Source organism: Pararge aegeria, chromosome 5 (genome assembly GCF_905163445.1).
Source record: "Pararge aegeria chromosome 5, ilParAegt1.1, whole genome shotgun sequence".
Lineage (NCBI taxonomy): Eukaryota > Metazoa > Arthropoda > Insecta > Lepidoptera > Nymphalidae > Pararge > Pararge aegeria.
This window is the reverse complement of record NC_053184.1, coordinates 5,048,577-5,072,427: the sequence shown is the minus strand read 5'-3', so window position 1 is coordinate 5,072,427 and position 23,851 is coordinate 5,048,577. Positions and strand designations below refer to the sequence as shown.

At 38.3% G+C, this 23,851-nt stretch overlaps 1 protein-coding gene across 3 annotated transcripts in view; it reads right to left on the bottom strand.

The window, feature by feature from the left end:
- LOC120623659 (exportin-5) overlaps positions 1-23,851 on the bottom strand; it is a 30,636-nt gene that overhangs the window by 3,578 nt on the left and 3,207 nt on the right. For all 3 annotated transcript variants that reach the window (XM_039889818.1, XM_039889817.1, XM_039889819.1), the window contains 13 exons: positions 22,896-23,060; positions 22,007-22,135; positions 21,415-21,660; positions 9,591-9,721; positions 8,657-8,798; positions 7,631-7,814; positions 6,515-6,678; positions 5,017-5,184; positions 4,103-4,316; positions 3,294-3,580; positions 2,560-2,788; positions 1,637-1,785; positions 430-585 (listed from right to left, as the gene is read on the bottom strand). In XM_039889818.1, the coding sequence (XP_039745752.1) occupies positions 430-585; positions 1,637-1,785; positions 2,560-2,788; positions 3,294-3,580; positions 4,103-4,316; positions 5,017-5,184; positions 6,515-6,678; positions 7,631-7,814; positions 8,657-8,798; positions 9,591-9,721; positions 21,415-21,660; positions 22,007-22,135; positions 22,896-23,060 (2,364 nt within the window). The remainder of the gene's footprint in view (positions 1-429; positions 586-1,636; positions 1,786-2,559; positions 2,789-3,293; positions 3,581-4,102; positions 4,317-5,016; positions 5,185-6,514; positions 6,679-7,630; positions 7,815-8,656; positions 8,799-9,590; positions 9,722-21,414; positions 21,661-22,006; positions 22,136-22,895; positions 23,061-23,851) is intronic.

The following is a 23,851-nucleotide window of genomic DNA, read 5'->3' as shown; positions in this document are numbered from 1 at the left end:
TTATAAATTTAAAATGCATGTAAAAAATTTCGGAACCAACAGGATTTGAACCTGCGACTCTCTGGCAATCGCGGCCTGAGCGCTTTATCCAATTAAGCTACGGCTCTCCTACCGCCAAGTGTAGGTAAAAACAATTATAAAAAAAAAAAACATTATACAGTGTTTCCATCGTTATAACAATACTTGCGGACTTGCACGATGTTCACTTTACAATGAATGTAAATTTATTATTACGTAGGAATATAAGGATTGAAGTAATTATAAATTACACCATACAGATTCTCCTGCTTTTCGCGGAGAATAGCAAATTAAGCTTAATAATTCATAATACATCATGGATTTCTGCAAAGTAACGCCTGCTTCTATCCAATATTAAGGATAAGTCCTTTGACGCTTACAAGAATCCATAATATCATGTTGTATACTCACAGTATGTAACACAGCTGGCCCAGCAATGGGATCAGCAAGTATGATGGCGCCTAGTTCAGACACTTGTTCCGGCGCTCGGCCCGGGTTGGCGGGCGGGGTTTCTTCCTCCATGTCGGTGGATGGCTCCGTGCTCACACCTCCTTCTACGAGAGATACCTTCCAACAAAAATAACTCTTTATTAATTTCAACCAATAAACCAATTGGTCTGAAGTCAGAGTTTCTTGCCAGCTTTTCGCGGGAATCTGCCTTCTGAACTGATGGTAGTCTCTACAGATAAGACATAATTGACTTTTCAACAGTGCTTCTATTAGGCGTACTTCAAATAAATGTTTTTTTTTTCTCAATATATAAGAGCTTAGTCACAATGTGACTATGTCGCTCTGTTATGCACAGATATTCATTCTCTTAATAAATTAATTTTGAATTTGATTTTGGAAAGGCAATCCTGAGGGTATACGAACATATAGTGACAGATTATACTATTGTGTAACATGTAAGTAGTAACATGGATGTACCATGTTTTAGGTAATTCGAGCAGGATATGAGTATAATATGAAAAGATATCATGAATATGATGATAATATTTAACAGGGAAACAGTATATACTTAAAAGGATTTTTTATTATGATCGCATAGCTTCGGAATAGTGCTTAGACACATTTCAACTGACAGCTCCTTTCAAATTTCAGAGCTCGAAAAATCACTGGCGCCGGTGGGCAGTGAAGTAGTAACAGACACAGTAGATGGGACAAAAAGGAAAAAAATTACAGACGATTTAATGCAATTATGCTAGATGGAAAATAATAGTGCACTGGGATTCAAGATAAGAACACGCTTGCTTTGTGACTGGATTAGTTAGTGCATGAAAATTATTATAACACAGATCTTTTTATAGACAACGACTTTGTGAGTAGAATAAATTAAAACAAATCATTTAGTTAGCTAGGATGTGCCAGGAGCACAACAAGCTATTCCAAGCTACTCGTCCCTTCATCCACGCTAAACACGCTTGCTTTGTGAATGCCTATTCATTATTACCGTGAACATAGAAAAAGGAAGTAGGAAAAAATTATTTACCTATAAAATAAAAATTCTATAATTTACTTTTCGCCTTAGAAAATATTCCTGTGGCACTAAGACTTCACTGGAGCTCACAAATTTCAACCTCGTGATGAATAAATAACAATTAAAGTCCAAATACTATACCTTCAATAAATCCAGATGCTCCCTCGTAAGGTGTCTGACCAGCATATCCTCCAGAACTTCCTGAGACTCGCTGCCACCTTCCTCCTCTAACTTGCCAGATTCGTACAGTGACGTCACATATTCCCAGCGGTGGTTCAAGTGAACGAGCACTGCAACAATAAAATGAACGTTATCCCATATCCAGTCTGAGCTGGTAAATCTGATGTACTCACGAGTACGGTATAGTCATCATCATCGTAAGCCTATTAACGAAACACTACTGGAAACAGGCCTCCTCTGTAATGGTAGGGGGTTTTAGAGAATAGACCAAACACCCTGTTCAAATGTGGATTGGTTGAGCTTTTGACAACTTCACATCCAATAACTTGTGATTAAAACGTAACAGTTAATGTCACAAGTAAGTGATAGAACCAGGGTGACTTGTTCTCTGAGGCACAGTTTACACTGCCAATTGCTTAACTCCGTATATCCACGTTTTTTGTCCTTCAAGCTGGATATAAATATAATATGATTGGTTTAAATATTGGGATAGCTCGGATAAAAAATCTTGGTGGCAGTGAGATGCCATATTCTGATGATGCGCATTTGGTCCGTGAAGGACTTATAGACGCAGAAAACGTCGTACTCAGTCGTAAAGTAACAATTGTGGCGCAAGTTATCCAAAAGGTAAAATTAAATTAAGTTCCGGTGCGATGTCGCTTAGACACCCATTAGGGGTATGACTACTATACTCCCTAACAGGTTAGCCCGCTACCATATTAGACTGCATCATCATTTACCACCAAGTGAGATTGCAGTCAAGGGCTAACTTGCAGTGGAATAAAATAAAACCTAAGAGCTAATTCGTAAAACTTTTGGTCCTTCGAGCCGGATACGACATGATCAGTTTAAACATTAGGACCTATGAGTAGAATAATGCGTACTGATAGGAGCGAGGTGCCGCATTAGCGGCAACGCAACGTCTGCGTAATGTGCGGGCGGGCAGTGCAGCATTAGCGGACGCAGCGCTGACCGGAGCACACGTCGCAGCCAGTGGTCAGGCAGCTTCTCAGGGGCCGCTAGGAGGGACACCGCGAGTGCATGAGCGAGGTTTGCCACGCCGAACAGCTCACGACCGAGCGAGGCCGCCGCGGCTCCAACTAAACCGCACACCTGTTAACAACATTCAACATAATAATTTCATACAATAAATTCTTTTTAACATTAAAAATACGAAAATGTGCTTGTTTTTTCTCAACCAACTTGATTGTTGGTTTTATAAAAAAACCGTACTAAACGTGGACGAAATCACCCTAATACACACTAATATTCTTTATTTAGGAGTTATTAACAGTATTTTAAAAATATTTACTTTTATAAATCAGATGTAGATAATAATATAAACTTGAGAGTATGCATTTCTGACTTATTGTGGTGACCTGATAGCGTATAAGTCATTCATTTATTTATTTTATTTTTTATTTATTAGCTCGCTAGTCATGTAACTGATTTTGAGGTTCTGCTGGAGATAGGTGCAGGCGGCCTCGGGTTTTCTTCTAATTTCAGGGCAAATAAAAATTACAACGCGGAAGAAGTAGCGGACATCTATTTGGGATATAGAATACTCGCCATTCGATTCTCCACAACGATTAAGTTCAAATAAAAAGAATACACTCACGTTTTCATGCAACGTATGCAACAGATTCTGCATGCGGTCCTGTGGGGTGGCCATGGGTGCGGGCGGCGCTTCGTCCCTCAACCCCAGTAGGTTCCTTCTCTCCGCGGGCGGCGGTTGTAACGCACGCGCATGCGCCGGGTAGCGCAACGAGGCGGCTTGAGGCGAGTGTAGCTCATGCAAGGCCCGCGCAAGTGATAACGCAGCGGGGAACAGTGGCAACACGTGCGCACCGCACGGGTTCCTCCATACTGGGTTGCCAGATGGCGTCACGCCTGCGCTGAACCCACCTGGTTGAAGCAGTTTCAAGTTTCGAAAACGAATTGATAACTAATACTATATTATTTCATAATATAAAAGCATAGTATGTGTAGTTCTTATATCCCTACGTATTTTTTAAACATTGGCAAAAAGTGCACCAGATTTGAACAAAAGATTTGAAATAAGATAAAGTAGTTGGATTTTTAATTTTTAATTTTAATTAATTATTGTATTTTTTTTTTTATTCTTTTAATCTGGGTGTCTTTTATATTCATTATACTGTAATAAAACGATTTTATTTTTTCATTTTCGCCAAGGAGTCGGCGAACGGACGGTTTTTGAACAGATATATTTAAAAACCAAAAAGTGGCAGTTTATAATTTATATAACCTTAAAATATGAATTATACATGTTATATGATAACAACTAAATTTTAAATTCAAAGAGCTCATTTAAAAATCATCTGAATAAAACTTCTGTGTCATACAGACATGACTGAACTATAACAAAACCAAACAGTCCTTGCCAAACGATAAATTATGGGTACGTACCACGTGAAGCTTTATCGGGATCAGCAGGCACCTGCGTACGTTTCACCACACCCAAAGTGAGGGTAAGGGCGTGGAGTAAAGTTCGTCTCGCTTGTGCCCTTTCGGGGTCATCTTCATTTGGTGGAGCATCCAGCCCAAGGAGACGGGCCAACCCTGCCGCCGACTGTAAGTGCGGACTGAGAGCGGCCCAACGCTCTCTGCAGTCACCTAGGACCTATTGTGAAAGGTGGGTGTTCATCATAAATTCCATTTTACTCTGACGTTTTAGGGAATCGATAATCGAAACTGGCCTTAGATAAGGAACGTACTTATCTCTTAGTATAGAGTACGCACAATCTTACTTGGCCGGAAAGGGAAGTTTACCCTCCGAGATATTCGCTCATGTACCTAGTACAAATGTCACCTCAGATGACGATTAAATTTCCAACTGTATCTGTGCGAGTTTATATAAATTCCAATTATCTCTTATTATTCTCATATTTAAAATTAAAGTTAAAACATCGTTGCGTTTTATATTTCTATATTTTGGAATATGAATTATATTCCATTCATCAGAATTTATAGGTTATGCATAAATTCAGGAACAGGATACTTACTACCGTCATATTAAGCAGTGTTATTTTAAAATTATTTTTTATATATGTTATATATATATTTTTAGACATTCCTAAAATAAGGCTTCCAATTCTGTAACAAGAACGTCAACAATTTTAAACCAATGCCTTTGCTCACAAAAACAAAACTTATTGCCAAGCAAAGCGTAGTGTGTGTGTGTGTGTGTGTGTGTGTGTATACATTTCATAGATGTAATGTGTTGCGTTGTTTAGTCTAATTTGATGAATGAAGTCAAAATAAATGCCCAAAATACACACATTAAAATTCTTAATGCAATTATTAAAGACTTCATATCATACCTGGGCGACGAGCGCGCTTTGCCTCTCGTAGCAACAGAAGTGGTTGGAAACTAGCAGCAACGCTTCCTGCAGTGTGACACTCTCCAAGGCACTGAGGTCAGGGCGTGCGAGCGTGTTCAGACACAGCTCGTGTAGGCGCCCGAACACAGGCAATAAAAGCAGGGGGTACTGGAAACAAATTAATATTCCATTGATATCCTTACTACTTATTATTGCGAAAGTGTGTTTGTTTGTTTGTTTGTCCCTTTTTCTCTATCATTCATTTTTTATTTTTTTTATTTGAGGATAATTATTTATTTTATATATATTGTTTCATATTTAATCTATTATATTATTTTTAAGAAAATATTATTTTTATATATTATATATATAATTGAAGTTACCTATTTATTTATTTGTCTTTAGTTAAAAATTTAGTTTTTTTATATATTTAAGTAATGAAATACGTATTTTATGGGTACATGTATATGTGCACCACCTATCTATATCTGCACTACCTATATATATGATTTTTGGCATTGAGTTAGTTTGTTATTTACTGATTATAAGGAGAGAGATAGTGTATCTAATGCTTTGTTTCTTCACTTTTTGTGAATTCAATCGAAACAAATTGAAATTCGCTATAAATGAATCGTTTAATGATTCTAAAATATATATATACTACGACAATACACCCATCCCCATCTAGCGCCAAAGTAAGCGTAGCTTGTGTTATGGGTACTAAGATGAATGAAGAATATTTTTATGAATAATACACATAAATACTTATAATATACAGATAATCACCCAGCACTGAAAAAAAATTCATGTACATCACACACACATTTTCCAGTTGTGGGAATCGAACCTTGGACTCGGAAAGCAGGGTCGCTGCCCACTGCACCAGTCATTTTAATCATTTTCTATCATGAATAAAATAATCATTCAATCAAGAAACATTCATTCACACAACATTCTCATCCAATCTAGCGTTACGAAATTACATATCGTCATAGTCATTGCTCAGCTTTGGAAATGAACATTGTATGAATATACAAAGCAGTTCTTGGAATAATTCGTAACGTACGTATTGAGTAAAGAGTTTGAGACATTTATACTAAAGTAAAAACGTTTTTAATATTTTTTTTATTTTAAACGTGGTTTTTTCGCTGTATAAACAATACGCTCGTTTTGAATAATATTGTAGGTGATAGATCAAAGGTTTATTTATTTTGATTACTATCAAGTCACTTAATAAAATTAATATTTAAAAAATCACCAGTTGCTTTGCAACGTGATTTTGGTGACAAAGAGGAGTTTGTTGAGTACTTAAGACAAAGTACTAAACAAACTCCTCTTGTCACAAAAATCACATAATTCATATCATGTTTTTAATTTAGTATAAATGTCTCAAACACTTTACTAAATACGTACGTTATGAATTACACCAAGAACTGCTTTGTATATTCATACAATAAAGAAAAAAAAAATAGATTACTGGAATTGATTGACATATTACTTTAGAGCCTAACTTGACGAGTAGTCCCGCACCGTGCCTGCGTACATTCTTCACGTTCCGCGAGCTGCGGTCTTCGGGGGGCGTGCCTTCGTACACGAGCGCCGCGAAGATTTTGTCCAAAACGCGCGGCAATAGTTCCGCGCCCGCTGAGCCTACGCCTGGACCTAGGTTATTTGGGTGAATTTTTACTTATGAATCATAAAATCTATACTGGAATCGCGAACTCAGCGTTGGTAAGCCCTCTCACTGATATAAAACGTAACAGCGATTGATAAGTGTGAAACAAAAAGAGATTTATGACCAGCAGTGGTAGTATATGTATCTAGGTGCCAAGTGATGAGTAAATGTATCAATACTAGCAGAGAAGGTTATTCGATCGCGAATCTCTAGGTCCAGAGATGAATACGAGTTGGGTATTGTTTGGGGGTTTTTAATTAATTATTGTGAATTTCAAGAATAAATACTACAAATCTTTGAAGTACATAATAAAACATTTTTGGGCAACCAAAAGGAGGAATTTATTCCTGGGTTATTAACGTTATCAATTTGGTTTACAGATTTGGCCAAAGAATGCACACTATTGGTTTTTAGAAAATCTTTTTATCAGACTATCACTTTTGTGAGAATTCTAACCGTCTCTTAGTCTTAAGTCTCTAATAAAGCTCAACTACCCTGATACGAGTGTATTTGCTTTTATTATAAAACTTGTAAATGAACAAATTACTTCACAGGCTTTAGAGGTACATCATAAAGTGTCTGTGAAACCGAAAACCTAATAGTTTTTTTAGTAAACCACTGCCATAGTTTTTACTGAAACAAATCAGGAACAGCCTTAACATCACATGCAAAATTAAAATCATGTTCTCAATCTATCACTTTATTAGGTGCGCGTCGCGTAGCGTAGGTACTATGCGCGTGTCGGTTTATTATTTTCAATAGGGTTGTCATAATTAAACACTTAGAATGTTTTGAATTTGTTTGTATGAAAAAATAAATATGCTTCTCTTGATTTAATATTTTACAGGAAGATTCTCTATGAAATATACTTATGCATCCTTCAATATTATTTCGTAATTCTGTTACACGTTGTATATCTTTGCATGAAAATAAACTCACCTGCAAGTTGGCTGTAAGCACAGCTGAGGAAAACAAACAGCGCGGAGATGAAGGATAACAACAGCGATAGTATCAACGGAGCCCGGGGCTCACTGGCCACACACCGCTGCAACAGCCGTAAGCCCTCTGCTACGTTGGGCCGGGGCTCCGCTTGGAGCAAGCGCGATAACACTACGTCCAGGACCTAGAGAACAGGTAATATTAATTTTAAAATACTCAATATGGAAACAAAGCAACTCTGCCCTGCTCCGGTGGCCTTTAACTTAAAACATATCTAACACTGCTATGTGTAAGGAGGGATGTAGGAAGTGCCTAAAAGTATATATATACATGTTACATTGTATACAGGTATGCTGTATTTAAAATATATACATATTTATATCGATTGTGATATATTGAGAATAAAATAAACATATACATAAAATAACATATTTTATTATTTTGATTCATGGTGTGTTTACGAGACTCTTTAAATCCAGTGAGATTCAGTCAGTCAAAATCCATCGTATTTATTGATGTAACAATTTTGAAATATTATTTGAATTATTTAAGAAAATAATTAAACCATATTCCTAGCGCGTACTTGTTATGTATTACTATTTACAAATTATTTTTATTTACAAATAAAAAATTAGTGAAGTGAAGCAAAGTATGAAAGTATTGTCAGTTATAGGCTTGGCTGCATGAGTACTGCTTTTCGGGTTTTTTTTTGCGTTGTGGGTGTTATTCGAAAACTTCAAATCGTGGAATAATAGCTTATATACAAATCTAAGTAGAAAAGAGCTTCTTGTAACAGAGCTTATAAGGGTAAGTCACTCCGCCAAGCACCCGTCTGTTTTCAGGTCTGAAGGGTAAAGTATTACACGCATATGAAGTTTAACACTTACGCCTTAGGTTTATGGACGTGTTCCTTGCATGCCCTGCGAAGTTTTGGTCTGTTCAATAGTCGTTTTCACCTACAATCAGGTGGGCCATCTGCTCCGTAAATTATTACTTACATATAAGATTTAAAAAAATCTTTCTCACCTGAGCTAAAGCCTCCCACTCAACGTGCAGTGGGTGTGTGACATCCAACTGTAGCGGGCAAGAGTCCACTTTGTCCAGTGCTGTATGTGTCCATTGTTCCACATAAGCCCACGTCACGAGGGGAGCTGCTATCATACAATACCTGCAAACAAGCACATCATCACAATTGAAAATTCATTTTAAGTTCAATCTATGCTTAATATTACAAAGATCAAAGTTTTTTTTTGTTTGTACCAAATAGGCTCCAAAAGTACTAGACCGATTTTAACCATTTCTTTACTAAAAGAAAGTTAAGTTATCAGTAAGTAGGACAATAATTTATTTGAAAAAAATTGGAGATCCTTAAGAAAATTGCAATAATCCAAAGTAGCTAAGTTTTTCCTATAAAAATCCTTGCTTAGCGAGCACCGAAAAACTACTGGTGATAAATAAAATTTATATACTTCATAATTACAGTACTCTTTATTATCTACTGAAAATTTCGAGAGGGTATTATAGTTAAGACAAAAAAGCTGCTTTTGTGTTCTAATATATAATTAGATTGCTGGTAGAAAAAAGTGGGTTACAGTGTTAATTGTTATTGAAATAAATAGTTTTATCATCAAGGGTATTTGTATAGCAGTAAGATACTTTTTAATTAATTCTAATCGGACATTTAATTTAGAATTTATCGCTTGCTTAAAAAATTCAAAGACTTTAAGGACGGCTTCGTCCACGTTTGTGTAGATTAAAAAATTAATAAAATTCGATAAAATTTATCTGGGTGGCTATTTATCTAAATCCTGTAGGTTACTTTTTTCATGGTGCAATAATTTTCATTAAGATCGGTTTAATGGTTGAGCCCAAACATAGTTGACAAAGAAACAAATAAATAAACAGATACACTTTCGCATTTATAATATTAGTAAGGAAGTATGGATATGGAATTATTTACCTAAAGCTTTCTAATGTCTCAGTTTTGCAGCGGCTGAAGAATATAGCAAACTCCTGTTCGCTGTCATAGTCCATGCAGGCGTAAGACACAGCATCATTAACGCCGCTCACACGCGAAGACGGATACGTTACCTGGAATAAGACAAACATGAAAAAAAAAATACTGATGTCAACAATTTTTGACGTAGTATTTTTTTAAAGAATATTAGGCACATCTAACTTAATCAGTCGGTTTGAGGTAGTAATCGGTAGATAGCAGCGTGAGTGGTGTATTTCCTATACCTCAACATATAAACCCATTACCGGCCCACTAAAGGGCACGGGTGTCCGTGATGAGGGGGGGGAGGTAGGCGAAGACCTACCCACTGGGCTGTCACTGCTTCTTTCTACCTCTTCTAAAACTTTATTTTCTATACCTCTCTCTATAGAAAATACACCCATCACGCTGCTCTAACATGCGCCTATATACTAGAAAGCATTACGCAGACTTATTAAGTTTCTAGCGGTGTACACACATTTTCTACCAAAATTAATAGTAGTTGCAAATTTTTTATCAAATTTTTTCTGGACTTAAAGCTAGTTCTACGCTCTTAAAATGTTTAACGTTTATTCTGAAGTTTGATTTTGTAATCATTTTAGTCAGCGTAAGATTACTCTGTTTTATTTTAACGATTATTGTCTTTGTTGTTTAGATCCGTTTTTGATTGAGATACGCCCAAGGCTTTTCCGCACACGCTTTAATAATTGGTGACGCCATTTTTACTTTCGGGGAATCATCACCATAAAATGGTATTTATTTTCTTTGTAAATTTAGTGGACTGTATATTTTAGGGTTTGCTGGATTCTTTTCCCCTTTTTAATGTTTAAACTATGGCTTTAAAGGATATAGAACAAGGGATAACTAGGGTTGGACAGAAAAGTATTTGCACATGGACTTACAGTTCGTCGTAATGCAGTTCTCTTGATTTCTCGTCACTTCACAAGGTTTCACAAGTTATCACTAAACACTAAAGCACTGATGTAGGTTTAAATACTATTAATCGTCCAGTATAAGGTTCTTTGGCCGGCCGACCATGTGGTTTTATTGAATGGATGAGCGGAAGATTGACGTGCGTTTGCCGCGGATATAGGTGTGCAACTAATTGGCGGCGTGATGCGGGCAGATAAGGATGCGGAAATATATAAAATGGAGGATGGAAATCCATAGTGTAACCATTATCTATTACTTCGACCACAGATTAATGAGAATTTATCAAATATCCCCCCGGACATGAAGGAACCCTTCATAAAACGGATATAAACATAATTGCAACTTATAATACGACCTAATATTGTAAGTATACTATACAAGAGTAATGCGTAAAGAAAAATAAAATAAATTAACTAAAGCATAATAAGATTAAATGAGAACTAGTGATAAAAATTATTGAGTTGGCAGCGGACATAACTTAACGATAGGCCGGATATAAGTCCCGTTCTTAGTTTTTATTTGAACTACGCGGACAACTCCATCTTTGCCAGGTAGCACCTTAGTAATGACCCCAAGTGGCCACTGTAAGGGCGGCGCGTTTTGTACAATAACTATCACAACAGTCCCTATTGTAAGCGGATTCGTGGGAGTGTTCCACTTTTGACGCACTTGCAAATTGTGCAGATATTCCGTTCTGAATCTCTTCCAGAATGACTGAACCAGAGAATCCAATAAAGAAAATCTAGACAAAAGACCAGCGCGTTCTCCAGTTACGTCTGGAGCTGGAATGAATTCCAAAGGTACGGTTGAAAGAAAATGCGAAGGCGTTAGCGCGGAGGGTTCAGAGGGATCTGAACTTAAAACATACAGAGGTCGACTGTTAAGTACAGCCTCAATTTCATTAAGTACAGTAAGCATTTCCTCGTATGTCAGAATTTGTTTGCCGATTACGCGAAAAAGTAGAGTTTTAACACTTTTAATATTACTCTCCCAGACTCCTCCAAAATGGCTTGCAGTTGGTGCATTAAGTTTCCAATCTATACGATATTTAGCCAATTCGGAACTAAAGTCCTTATAATAATCTTCTGACTTTAAAAAGGTATGTAACTCATTGAAATAAGCCTTGGATGAAACGAAATTGGTTCCTTGGTCTGAGTACAGGACTTCGCAATTTCCTCTCCTGGCCTGGAATCTTTTAAAACAATTTAAGAAGGCGGCGGAACTCAGATCAGAGGCTAGCTCTATATGAACCGCCTTTGTAACCAAACAAACAAATAGGCATATATATGCCTTCTGACTACGTATGCCGCGTTTCCTAGTCAATGTGATATAGAGAGGTCCAGCGTAATCTACACCTGTGTGTAAGAATGCCTTACTTTTCTCTATCCTACACTTAGGAAGGTCAGACATAAGTGGAAATGTAGGCTTAGGATTATGCCTAAAACATGCATTGCACTTATGTATGCGTTGACGTACCACACAACGAGCAGATAATATCCAATATTTTTGTCTCAATATAGACAGAAGCAATTGAGGGCCAGCGTGTGAATGATTACGATGATAGTGATCAATTAACAGATCTATTATGTGTCCCTTCTTGGGTAATAAAATTGGGTGTTTATGCGAGTAATCTAACGACGAGTAAGCAAGACGTCCACCCACCCGAAGAATGTCCTCAGAAACAAAAGGAAATAATTTTCGTAATTTTGACGAACATGGTTTATTATTTTTAATGTTGTCAATATCAGTCTGAAAGACTGAGCGTTGTATTGTGCGAATTATCAGTAATTCAGCTGCATTGATATCTTCAGCTGTAATAATATCTCTGCGCGGAAGTTTTTTCATGAATCTGAGTACATAAATCGTGGCGTGAAGAAATTTAGTCCAAGAAGAACATTTAGATCCAAGCTTTATAATTGTATATTCATCGTGCGATATTATTAAGTGCGTTGTAGTTTTCTCCTCAGGTAATGAAGAAACCTGATGAGAGGAAAACTTTATTATGGGCCACTCTTCTGAAGATAAAGACAACCATGGGGGACCCTTAAACCAAAGGTCGTGTTTTGAAAACTGTGTGGGCATAAGGCCACGAGACACACAGTCCGCGGGGTTTTGAACACCAGGTATGTGATAAAAGTTCACCTTAATTGATGTCAATAGCGTATGAATTTGAGAGATGCGGTTAGCCACATATGTATTAAACCTGTGTGGCGAAGAGAGTGCCCAACAAAGGGCGACTTCTGAATCAGAAAACGCGAGTACTTCCTTTATTTTGATGCGGGTTGACAATATATTATATACTGAATTTACAAGTCGAGCAAGCAATACTATTCCATTTAACTCTAACCTAGCTAGCGTAACCGTTGGTTTTACCGGTGCTACGCGGGATTTAGAGCAAATAAGTGTAATTATAGGCCTTTGATTTCTGTTTTTAACGTATAAGTATAAAACAGAGCCAAATGCTTGCTCACTAGCGTCAGAGAATGCGAGAAGATAAATTTCAGAAGTGTCTTCTATTCCAACATGACGAGGATACTTAAGATTCTGAATAATAGGCAGTTCAATTATATAATTTTGCCATCTTTCACATATGTGTTGAGGACACTCGTCCCATCCTATTTTTAGAAGCCATAACTCCTTTATGAGTAATTTAGCGAATAAAATGACTGGACCAACAAGACCTAGAACGTCATAAAGACGCGCGGTAGCTGAAAGTATAGCTCTTTTGGTACAATCACTTTGCGGTTGCGAAATTCTAAAAATAAATTCATCAGATGCGGGAAGCCAATGAAGACCAAGAATCTTAAAGGAGTCATCAGTGTCAAGAGAGATCGACTCAGATTGGCGGTGAAATGAAGGAATGTGTCCGAGCAATTCAGTCGAATTGCTGGTCCATTTCACTAAGTCAAATCCACCAGCCTTAAACAGTTGTATCAACTCTTTAGCTATCTTTACCGCTTCATCTAGAGATGAGGCGGAAGAAGCTAGGTCGTCCATGTAGACGTCTCTCTCAACAACTGATGCAGCGAGAGGCCATTGCTGGCGCTCGTCACTAGCCAGCTGGCGCAGTGTGCGTAATGCCAAAAAGGGCGATGAGCGGAGACCAAAGGTCACTCGAGTAAATTCATACATTTCAAGTGGGTCCTTTGGTGAAGATCGATAAATAATGCGTTGATATTTGCGGTGCGGAGAATTGACATATATAGACAAATACATTTGGCGGACGTCAGCAAAAAATGCGATGCGGAAAATGCGGACATTCAAAAGAATGTTAAATATATCTGCTTGCAAATTGCAACCAGTATACAAAATATCATTTAAAGATAATTTCCTATTTGCGGAGGGTTCTTCTATTTTAAGAAGAGAATAATCAGTGGGACAAGAACCATCTAGTACGATTCGTACCTTGGTACTCTTGTCTTCGCGTATCACTGGATGATGCGCTAAGATATAACCTGGTGAAGCAGGTTCATCAGGTGGTAAGCGTTTGAGGATACCCTTATCAAGGTAATCCTTAATAACTTCATTATATCTAATATGAAGTTCGGGATCTCTAATGAATCGTTTTTCCAGATTGAGAAAACGCTTCTTTGCGGTAAAATACGAATCACCTAATAAATTAGGATCTTCTTTAAAGGGAAGATCTACCGAATATGCTCCGTCCTGTTGGCGTACAGTGGAAGCCGTATATATGTCCTCACACCTTTGTTCATCAGGACTTAAGAATTTGCGGGAAGGAGGCTCTTCTATTGTCCAAAATCTCTCTAACATTTTATCTAAAGGTTCACTCGTGAAAAAACACAAAGCGCGGGAATTATTAGGTTTAGATAAAATAGGTGCATCGCCCATAATTATATAACCCAAAGAGGTTTCAAATGCGGAAGGCATATTTTCATAACCATTTATTTTATCAGCCATTGCTATTTTGCGATACACATTTACCCCTAGTAATATATCAATTGGACCAGGTTCTGCGAAATCATCATCAGCCAGAGGTAAATTTTTAATAAGACCATCAATGGCTGTGATGTCTACATGAGAGTCAGGCAGTTGAGAAGTGATTCGCTCAACTACAAGAGGGCGTATTGAGTATTCATTCGCGTCATTAAAACGAGATTTAAACGTAAATTCTGAAACACCAATTATTTTTTGCGATACTCCGCCGATGCCTTGAACTTCAGAAAAACGACTCTGAAAGCTAATAGGTAGCGAATATTTTTCACAGCAACTGATTGAAACGTAATCTCTTTGCGATGCGGGATCCACTAGGCATCTTATAAGATGTGCACAATTATTTTTGTCATACACTCTTATTTTCGCAGTACCTAACAAAGTGGTTGTTGTGACGCGTTCTAAACAATCATATGATACGTTACATACCAAAGTGGTATTTGTGGTCTGAGATATAAAATTATTTTTATTTAGTGTATTTTCACTAGAGGAGCTTGTCGAAGGTGCCTCAGTAATAACTGATGACACGCGAGGCGAATTAATTGCGTTAGGAGATGAGGGCGGTTTACCTATGTTAGATTTGGACGTTTTAGGTAATAAATCTTTAGCGTTGTAATTATTGCGTTCAAAATGCAATTCAGTATGATGTGATGCCGATGAGCACCTTTTACAGTTTCGCTGAGAAGAGCAGTTTAAAGTTTTATGATGAGTCGATAAACATCGGTTACAAAAGTTATTATTTTTTACATGTAAATGCCGCTCATGCGGAGACAATTTCATAAATGCAGGGCAAGAATAAAGATGTGTGTGTTGACCAATTTTACACAAACTGCAAGCTGCACTATTTAAAGTATTTACAGTTTCTGTACTTACAAAACTTTTGGTAGAAGGCTTCGGAATCGAATTCCCCTTATATCTATTTTGAGGTAATCCTAATCCTTTATTAAGAGAGCGCGACATTACTTTATTCTGTTCCTTCACAAATTCTATAAGACTCCTATAGGTAGGAATTTGTTTTTTGCGATTTATTATCTCAAACATTTTAACTGTATCAGCATCTAATTTAAGCGTGGCTAAGTGAAAGAATATAAAATCAGTAAGATCGATTTTTAATTGTTTGAGAGCTTCTACTGAAGAATTAAATGTATTTATAAAGCTATCTAATGAATTAGCATTAGTACTAGCAAGCGGTTTAAATTGCAATAATTGGTTTAAATAAGCGCAGGCTAACGAACGCGGATCGTCGTATTTTTGTATTAACGCCTCCCAAATAAAAGGATAATTTTCTGCGGTGGCTGGCAATCCTGCACATACAGATGCGGCTTTCCCTTTTAACCTACCAACTAAATAAAATACCTTTTCATTATTGGTTAAGTTAGGATTATCATGTATCATGTTTTTAAACTGCTGGTAGAACAAAGGAAATTTAGTTAACTGACCGTCAAACTCCATTAAGTCTATAGGCGGAAGATGGGATTTTAATTTAGGAAAACTAGAGATAGGACGTGCGCTGTCATTCTCTGAACTCGTATTATCAACATTAGAGTGACGCTCCATTATTTGTTTGACATAGCAAAACATTTCTTCAAATGAAGTCCACGATTGGTAATTAATCATAGCCTTTGGATTCAACATTAACTGCGCCTCATTGAATAAATCTAAATTTAACTCAAACTCTTTGCGTAAAGTGTCTATGTTTGAAGCCTGAGACAATAAAGAAGGCAGCTTACTGCTGTCCGATTCGACTTGAATAGCGGTGTCAAACATTCTTTGCATACGAGCAAATATAACGTCCCGTTTGCCTTCCAACAACCGTAACTTACATTCTTCCTTGCTATATGGACTTGGTGAAGAAACCGACTCTGGTTTATTCATTTTGAAGGAGTAAACCGAATTATAACAATAAAAATATAATAAAAAAGGTGTATATGTGTTTGCAAATGCGTCAAGAAATGCGTAAAATATATAAAGTAGTTGCAGTCTTATAATAATAAACACACAACCCCTTTATAGACGCGAGCGGTTAAATAAAAGTGTTATAATGCTATTTTAAAAACTAAACCGGGCAAAGAACTAGGTATAACAATTAACAAGTTAGAGGTCATGCGTGACCTTGAATGCAGCGAGCGACAAAAACGACTGCGGCCGAGCGCATTGTTTGGTAGGTATGATGCGTTTGAAATAGATATCTTTACCTACGATTCATCCGTTTTTAATACTAAGTAGCGGGGTAAAACTATATAGAAATACGAAGCAAGCGGTGCGGAAAAGAGATATATAATTATAAAATACTTAGTACTTCTTTACTTAGTAAACAAAACGTTAAATCTATTATGTAGACAATATCTTAGCGGTATTAAACTTACAAACTGAACTAGTGAATACCTACAATATAGCGTACTTTAAGTTGCATAGACTAATAATAATTCCGAACTTTAAAGTCATAGAATGTAATGATTAACGATAATTTAAATCCTAAAATTATGAATTTAAATCGAATCAGCCGATCTTCGGATCGAATGACTAAAATTTATGAAATTCGATGGAAGTGATCAAATATTTTTTTTTTTTTATGAAATCCGGCTCGAAGGACCAAATTTTATGGTGACGCCATTTTTACTTTCGGGGAATCATCACCATAAAATGGTATTTATTTTCTTTGTAAATTTAGTGGACTGTATATTTTAGGGTTTGCTGGATTCTTTTCCCCTTTTTAATGTTTAAACTATGGCTTTAAAGGATATAGAACAAGGGATAACTAGGGTTGGACAGAAAAGTATTTGCACGTGGACTTACAGTTCGTCGTAATGCAGTTCTCTTGATTTCTCGTCACTTCACAAGGTTTCACAAGTTATCACTAAACACTAAAGCACTGATGTAGGTTTAAATACTATTAATCGTCCAGTATAAGGTTCTTTGGCCGGCCGACCATGTGGTTTTATTGAATGGATGAGCGGAAGATTGACGTGCGTTTGCCGCGGATATAGGTGTGCAACTAATTGGCGGCGTGATGCGGGCAGATAAGGATGCGGAAATATATAAAATGGAGGATGGAAATCCATAGTGTAACCATTATCTATTACTTCGACCACAGATTAATGAGAATTTATCAAATAATAATATTGACGTGGGGTGTAAGTGGGTGTGGCTAGTACCAGTCAGCCTCCCAAATTGCCAACCTCACCTGCACGTGGTGCACCCTGCCGTTTAACCGACGAGGCTCTGGCGACCGACAAGTGGCGGTATAACCACTTCGAATTGGCTAGGCTGAACAAATGGCACAGACCGGTGTCGGGCAGCAGCGACGCCGGGGCGATCAGTCTAGCCCTGCGATGACCCGCCTGCCCAGCGTGGTCATTATCGGGCATATCTTTAATGGGAAGGAGAAAAAAACCACAGCCCCTAGTTCCCGGCGGCCCCGCTATTCCTGGCTCTGGCAGCGGTTATGGTAACGGCGGGGCAAGGGGTGTTAAGAATCTCCGGCAGAGATTCCGCTGCCAACCCCGACGACTTGACCTGGCAACATACAACGCACGCACGTTGAGGACCGATGGAAAGGTGATTGAGCTGGAAGAAGTGGTGAGCAAGTTGCGCTGGGATATTATAGGATTGTCTGAAGTCCGGCGAGAGGGGGAGGACTCGATAATCTTGGAATCCGGCAACTTGTTTTACTACCGGGAGGGTGACCAACAGTCACAGGGTGGTGTCGGGTTTATCGTCCACAAGTCTCTCGTCAACAATGTTGTAAAAGTCGAAAGTGTGTCGAGCAGGGTAGCATACCTTATACTCAGAATTACCAAACGGTATTCGTTGAAGGTCATACAGGTATACGCGCCGACTTCGGCACACCCAGACGAGGATGTAGAGGTTTTGTATGAGGACATTTCAAAAGCCATACATGCCTCGAACACCTACTACAATATTGTGATGGGGGATTTCAACGCGAAGCTTGGCGAGCGAACTGGTTCAGAGTTGAGGGTGGGGCAATTTGGGTATGGGCAACGGAACCACAGGGGTCAAATGTTGGCTGACTTCATGGAGAAGGAGGGCCTTTATATGATGAACTCCTTCTTCAAGAAGCGGCCACACAGGAAATGGACCTGGATAAGCCCCGATGGTTCCACGAGAAACGAGATCGACTTCATCATGTCGACCAAACGGCATGTATTCAATGATGTCTCTGTGATCAACAGGGTTAAAACCGGAAGTGATCACCGTATGGTAAGAGGCACATTGAGTATAAACGTTCAACTTGAAAGAGTCAGACTGGTGAAGTCTACACTCCGGCCTACTCGTGCCCATATTCAAAACCCCGAGAGCTTTCAACTAGAACTACAGAACCGGTTCGGTTGCCTAGCAGATTGCGACACTGTGGACGATTTGAACAACAGGCTGGTGGAAACTGTCCAAACAGTCGGGTCCAAATTCTACAAGGCCCACCGTAGAAACAAGGCCAATAGGTTCTCAACCAATACACTCAAGCTTATGACGGAGAGGCAAGAGATGAGACTACAGTCTATAGCAGACGCGTCCGCTTACCGGCGGATTAATAGGCAGATCTCTAAATCACAGACTCGTGATATGCGGCACTTCAATACAGAGCGTATTAAAAATGCCATCGAGCAAAACAGAGGCTCTAAAGTGTTCGCTAGAGATCTGTCTATCGGTCAGAGCCAGTTGATGCGACTGAAGACCAATAATGGTAGTCTTGTCTCTTCCAAACCTGAGATCTTGGGTGAGGTTGAGAACTTTTATGGACAGTTGTACACCACAGTACAGACGCCTGTTGAAGATTTGGCTAAGGATCCTAGAGCCAAATTAACTCGACACTATACCGAAGATATCCCAGACGTCAGCCTATACGAGATTAGTGTGGCTCTCAAGCAGCTTAAAAATGGCAAGGCGCCGGGTGATGACGGAATAACGGCAGAACTCCTGAAGGCAGGTGGAAAACCGATACTGAGAGTCCTTCAGCGATTGTTTGATTCCGTTATTCACCAAGGCACAACGCCAGAGGCATGGCACAGGAGTGTGGTGGTTCTGTTCTTCAAAAAAGGTGATAATACCTTGTTGAAGAATTACAGACCCATCTCGCTGCTGAGTCATATCTACAAGCTGTTTTCGAGAGTCATTACGAATCGTCTCGCTCGTAGGTTTGATGACTTCCAGCCTCCCGAACAAGCCGGTTTCCGTAAGGGCTTTAGTACCATAGACCACATTCATACGCTGCGGCAGGTTATACAGAAGACTGAAGAGTATAACCGGCCACTTTGCTTAGCGTTTGTGGACTATGAAAAAGCCTTTGATTCGGTGGAAACTTGGGCTGTGTTTAGGTCACTGCAGAGATGCCGAATTGACTACCGGTATATCCAAGTGTTGCAGTGTTTGTACAAAAACGCCACTATGTCAGTTCGTATACAGGATCAGACTACGAGACCAATCCAATTGCAGCGAGGCGTGCGACAGGGAGATGTTATCTCCCCGAAACTATTTACCGCTGCGTTGGAGGACGTCTTTAAGCTTCTGGAATGGAACGGACTTGGCATCAACATTAACGGCGAGTACATCACTCAACTTCGGTTTGCCGACGATGTAGTCATAATGGCAGAGACTCTGGGAGACCTAAATACGATGCTCGATGGCCTCAGCAGAGCTTCTCAACAGGTTGGCCTACGAATGAACATGAGCAAGACGAAGATTATGTCTAATGCTCATGTTCCGCTTCAACCAGTAATCGTTGAGAACACTGCACTCGAAATTGTTGACGAATACGTATACCTAGGACACACGATCCAGTTAGGTAGGTCCAATTTCGAGAAGGAGGTGAACCGCCGAATCCAACTCGGATGGGCAGCGTTCGGGAAACTCCGTGCCATCTTTTCGTCAGAAATCCCTCAGTGCCTGAAGACGAAAGTCTTCGAACAGTGCGTGTTGCCAGTGATGACCTATGGCTCTGAAACATGGTCGTTAACTATGGGCCTCATAAGAAGGCTTAGAGTCACTCAGCGGGCGATGGAGAGAGCTATGCTCGGAGTATCTCTACGCGATCGAATCAGAAATGTGGAGATTCGTAGAAGAACCAAAGTTACCGACATAGCTCAACGAGTCGCGAAGCTTAAGTGGCAATGGGCCGGGCACATAGTTCGGAGAAAGGATGGACGTTGGGGTCCCAAGGTGCTGGAATGGCAGCCCCGTACTGGTAAGCGCAGCGTTGGTCGACCCCCAACGAGGTGGACAGACGACATTAAGCGCGTCGCAGGTAGCCGTTGGATCCAAGCGGCTCAGAATCGTGGAACTTGGAACTCCCTACAAAAGACCTATGTCCAGCAGTGGACGTCTATCGGTTGATGTGATGATGATGATGAATATTGACAATATTTTGCATATACCAGAATATTGTCAATAATATTGCCTGTGTATGAGGCAGACTGAAGAGGTGAAAGTATTGGTAAAAAATATTGTTACAAATTATATTGCATTATAGGCACACAGTGTGCTGTATTTGCCAATGTGAGAAATATATGTAATGTAAGGAGAATAATGATTCTATTGTCTTTGACTTTGACTTATTGCTTCAACAAACCACAAACAAATTACGGTAAACTTTGAAGGAGCATTAATATATATAATAAACTACATTAAAATGGAACAAAATTTCAATACTTTTAAGAAAAAACTTAATGCCTTTGTAATTGACAAAACCTGAGTGTGGTCCTACGTATGACAGTATGAAGTATTTATAAGTTTACCCTCTAGTTTTTTTAATAATTTCTGATTGTTTTGTATGTGCCGTTGTTTGTAGTTTTAATATTAACTACATTAAAATTACTTGTAAATATTCTCATAGAGTGAAATTGTAATTTCTTTTGAGAAAAATAAACGTCTTTAACCACAAGTTACTAACTTTAAGAATCTTGGGCGCTGCAGCTTGGAGCCAACGTGGCACTACGGCCAACACTTCGTGCAACTTAGAAATGTGCTCGTGCTTTAGAAAGGCCAACCACACAGAGTTGGCCGTGTGCGCCAATGTCAACGATGGATGCGATGTGAGTAGCAGCATGGTTTCCAGAAGTAGCGGTAGCCAAGTTTCAGTGTTGGTAGCGCCGCAGTTCCACAGCGAAGTCAGTTGCTGAGCTAGTCCCGCAAGAACCTGTGAATAATAACCAAAATTTTTTCTTTTGTGTGTTTTCTTATGTAAAAAATCTAACATGGCGACGCACAGTGGGAGTAATTCGACGCATCCTTTCGTGGGATTTTATATTAAGGTTTTTTTTCTTTCAAGTCTGAATATTATGATTCAGCATGTTTCTTCGTTCGTAGGTTTAACTATTTTTTGATGTATAGAGTTGAAGGCTATCCGATCGTCACTTTAGGCTGTTTTTTTTCGAAATTGCCGACTTAGAGATTAAATTGAATAAAAGTGCAGACATTCTTCCCTTTTTTTTTTTTTTACTTTTTATTAAGACATCTTAGGATCACTGTAAATGTCCACTCACCAGTGAGAGTTTCTTTAGGAACAAGTAATGAGGTTCATCGATCGCGCTGATGCTCTGCAGAGCCGCACGGTGTATGTAAGAGATCGCGTTCTCACTGAATAATATCATCAAAGGTTTGCGCTCCTTTGTCTGAAATTTTGAAAATAAATAATAATTCACACATGCCAAGCATTTTTTCTTTCCTGTATTTCTGTTCCTGAACTAGAAAATTATTAATAAACTAGCAGTTGCTCGCGACTTCTTCCTCGTTGATTACGTTTTTTTTTACAAATCGCGCCGAAAGCAGTCATTTTTTCCGGGGTAGTAATAATAATAATTACTATTAATTAATGGCCAAGCAGATGGCTCACTTAACTGATTACCAGTTAAATGCACTTTAAGCATATGGCCCACATGATGGTAAGTGGAAAAACATCGCATATAAAAAGAGCAACAATTGGCAAGGTACGCAAGGAAGACATCCTGCAATGCACCACCCAGTGTCCATCAATCCGAAGCGTAAGTGCCGTAATTCCATGCCTAATGATCCTGGAATTAAACCAGCAATCACGCTCTTCAGATCGGAACCCAGATTACAGCATGAAATGACCATGGCGATTAAATGTTCTTGCCATTTATCATTCCAACTAAAGTTTTTAAGCAACATAATGACACATTTTAATACTAAGCCAATTTTCATTATTTGACTGTCACCAAACTAAACAGTGGAAAGGATTGGAGGAAGCCTTTGCCAAAGAGCACACAGATTATAAAAAAAATAATACAAAACATTGTATAGAACTAAAAATAAACTATAGCTTGTGTATTTTGATAGTGGCTTAATATAAAATAAAAAAATAAATAGGCAGTATAATGGTGACTGTAATTAACTATTCCTGCCAATACTCACAGAGCCTTTCCTATTAACAATCTGCAGTAAACATTCCGCAGCAGGCAGTTGAAATGCTTCATCACTGAGCAGGATGCAAAGGATCTCTAACAGTCTTCCATTGTTGGTCACCACATGATTGGTCGATACCCACTCCACAAATCCTGTCAGTGTGAGTAATACCACCTAAAAGAAGTTCAGAAATACTTAAGTAAAACTAATATATATAAATGTGGGAAGAAACTTAAATAAATTCACTTCAATTTCTTGTTAATGTTTATGTTATGACTTCAACAACAAAAATGGCAAAATACTTTGCAGAGTAACTCAGTTGAAATAAATTCAAATTCAAAACTCCTTTATTCATGTAGGCCTATCACAGGCACTTATGAAGCATTCATACATATTATATATTTACATAATTGTAAGGGGATGGTGATAACTTTGTTTGCCAACTTAAACCTACAAGGGTTCCAAACGCGCCCTGGTCTGTCTAAGAAGAGCCAACAACAAACTTAGCCGGGTAATTTTCTTTTTTTGTTATCACCATCTCACAGTAAATTACTTATATTGTATTTACAAATGTATGTGTGATTCTGGGTGTATATTATAAATATTTATGTATATTGAATTCATTAAATATTCATCAGCTATCTTAGTACCCATTTCACAAGCTATGCTTACTTTAGGGCTAGATGGTAAAATGTGTGTCATTGTATATAAACCTAAAAAAGACATGACCTAGGTTTCTACAGTGTACAAAACTTCATGCATACTAAACAGCATGCTATTTCTTATCTTTTATCAGTAAAGTCTGGCAAAATAAAACCCTGTGAAACATCTGTACTCAGTACATCTCTACAGTTTATCTGGTTAAAAAATTTGGAGTCTACTTTGTTAAATTTAAATAGGTATATAATTTATTAAATTTATTTATATTTAGTACAATAATTAAACAAAGGAATAAATTAGAATAT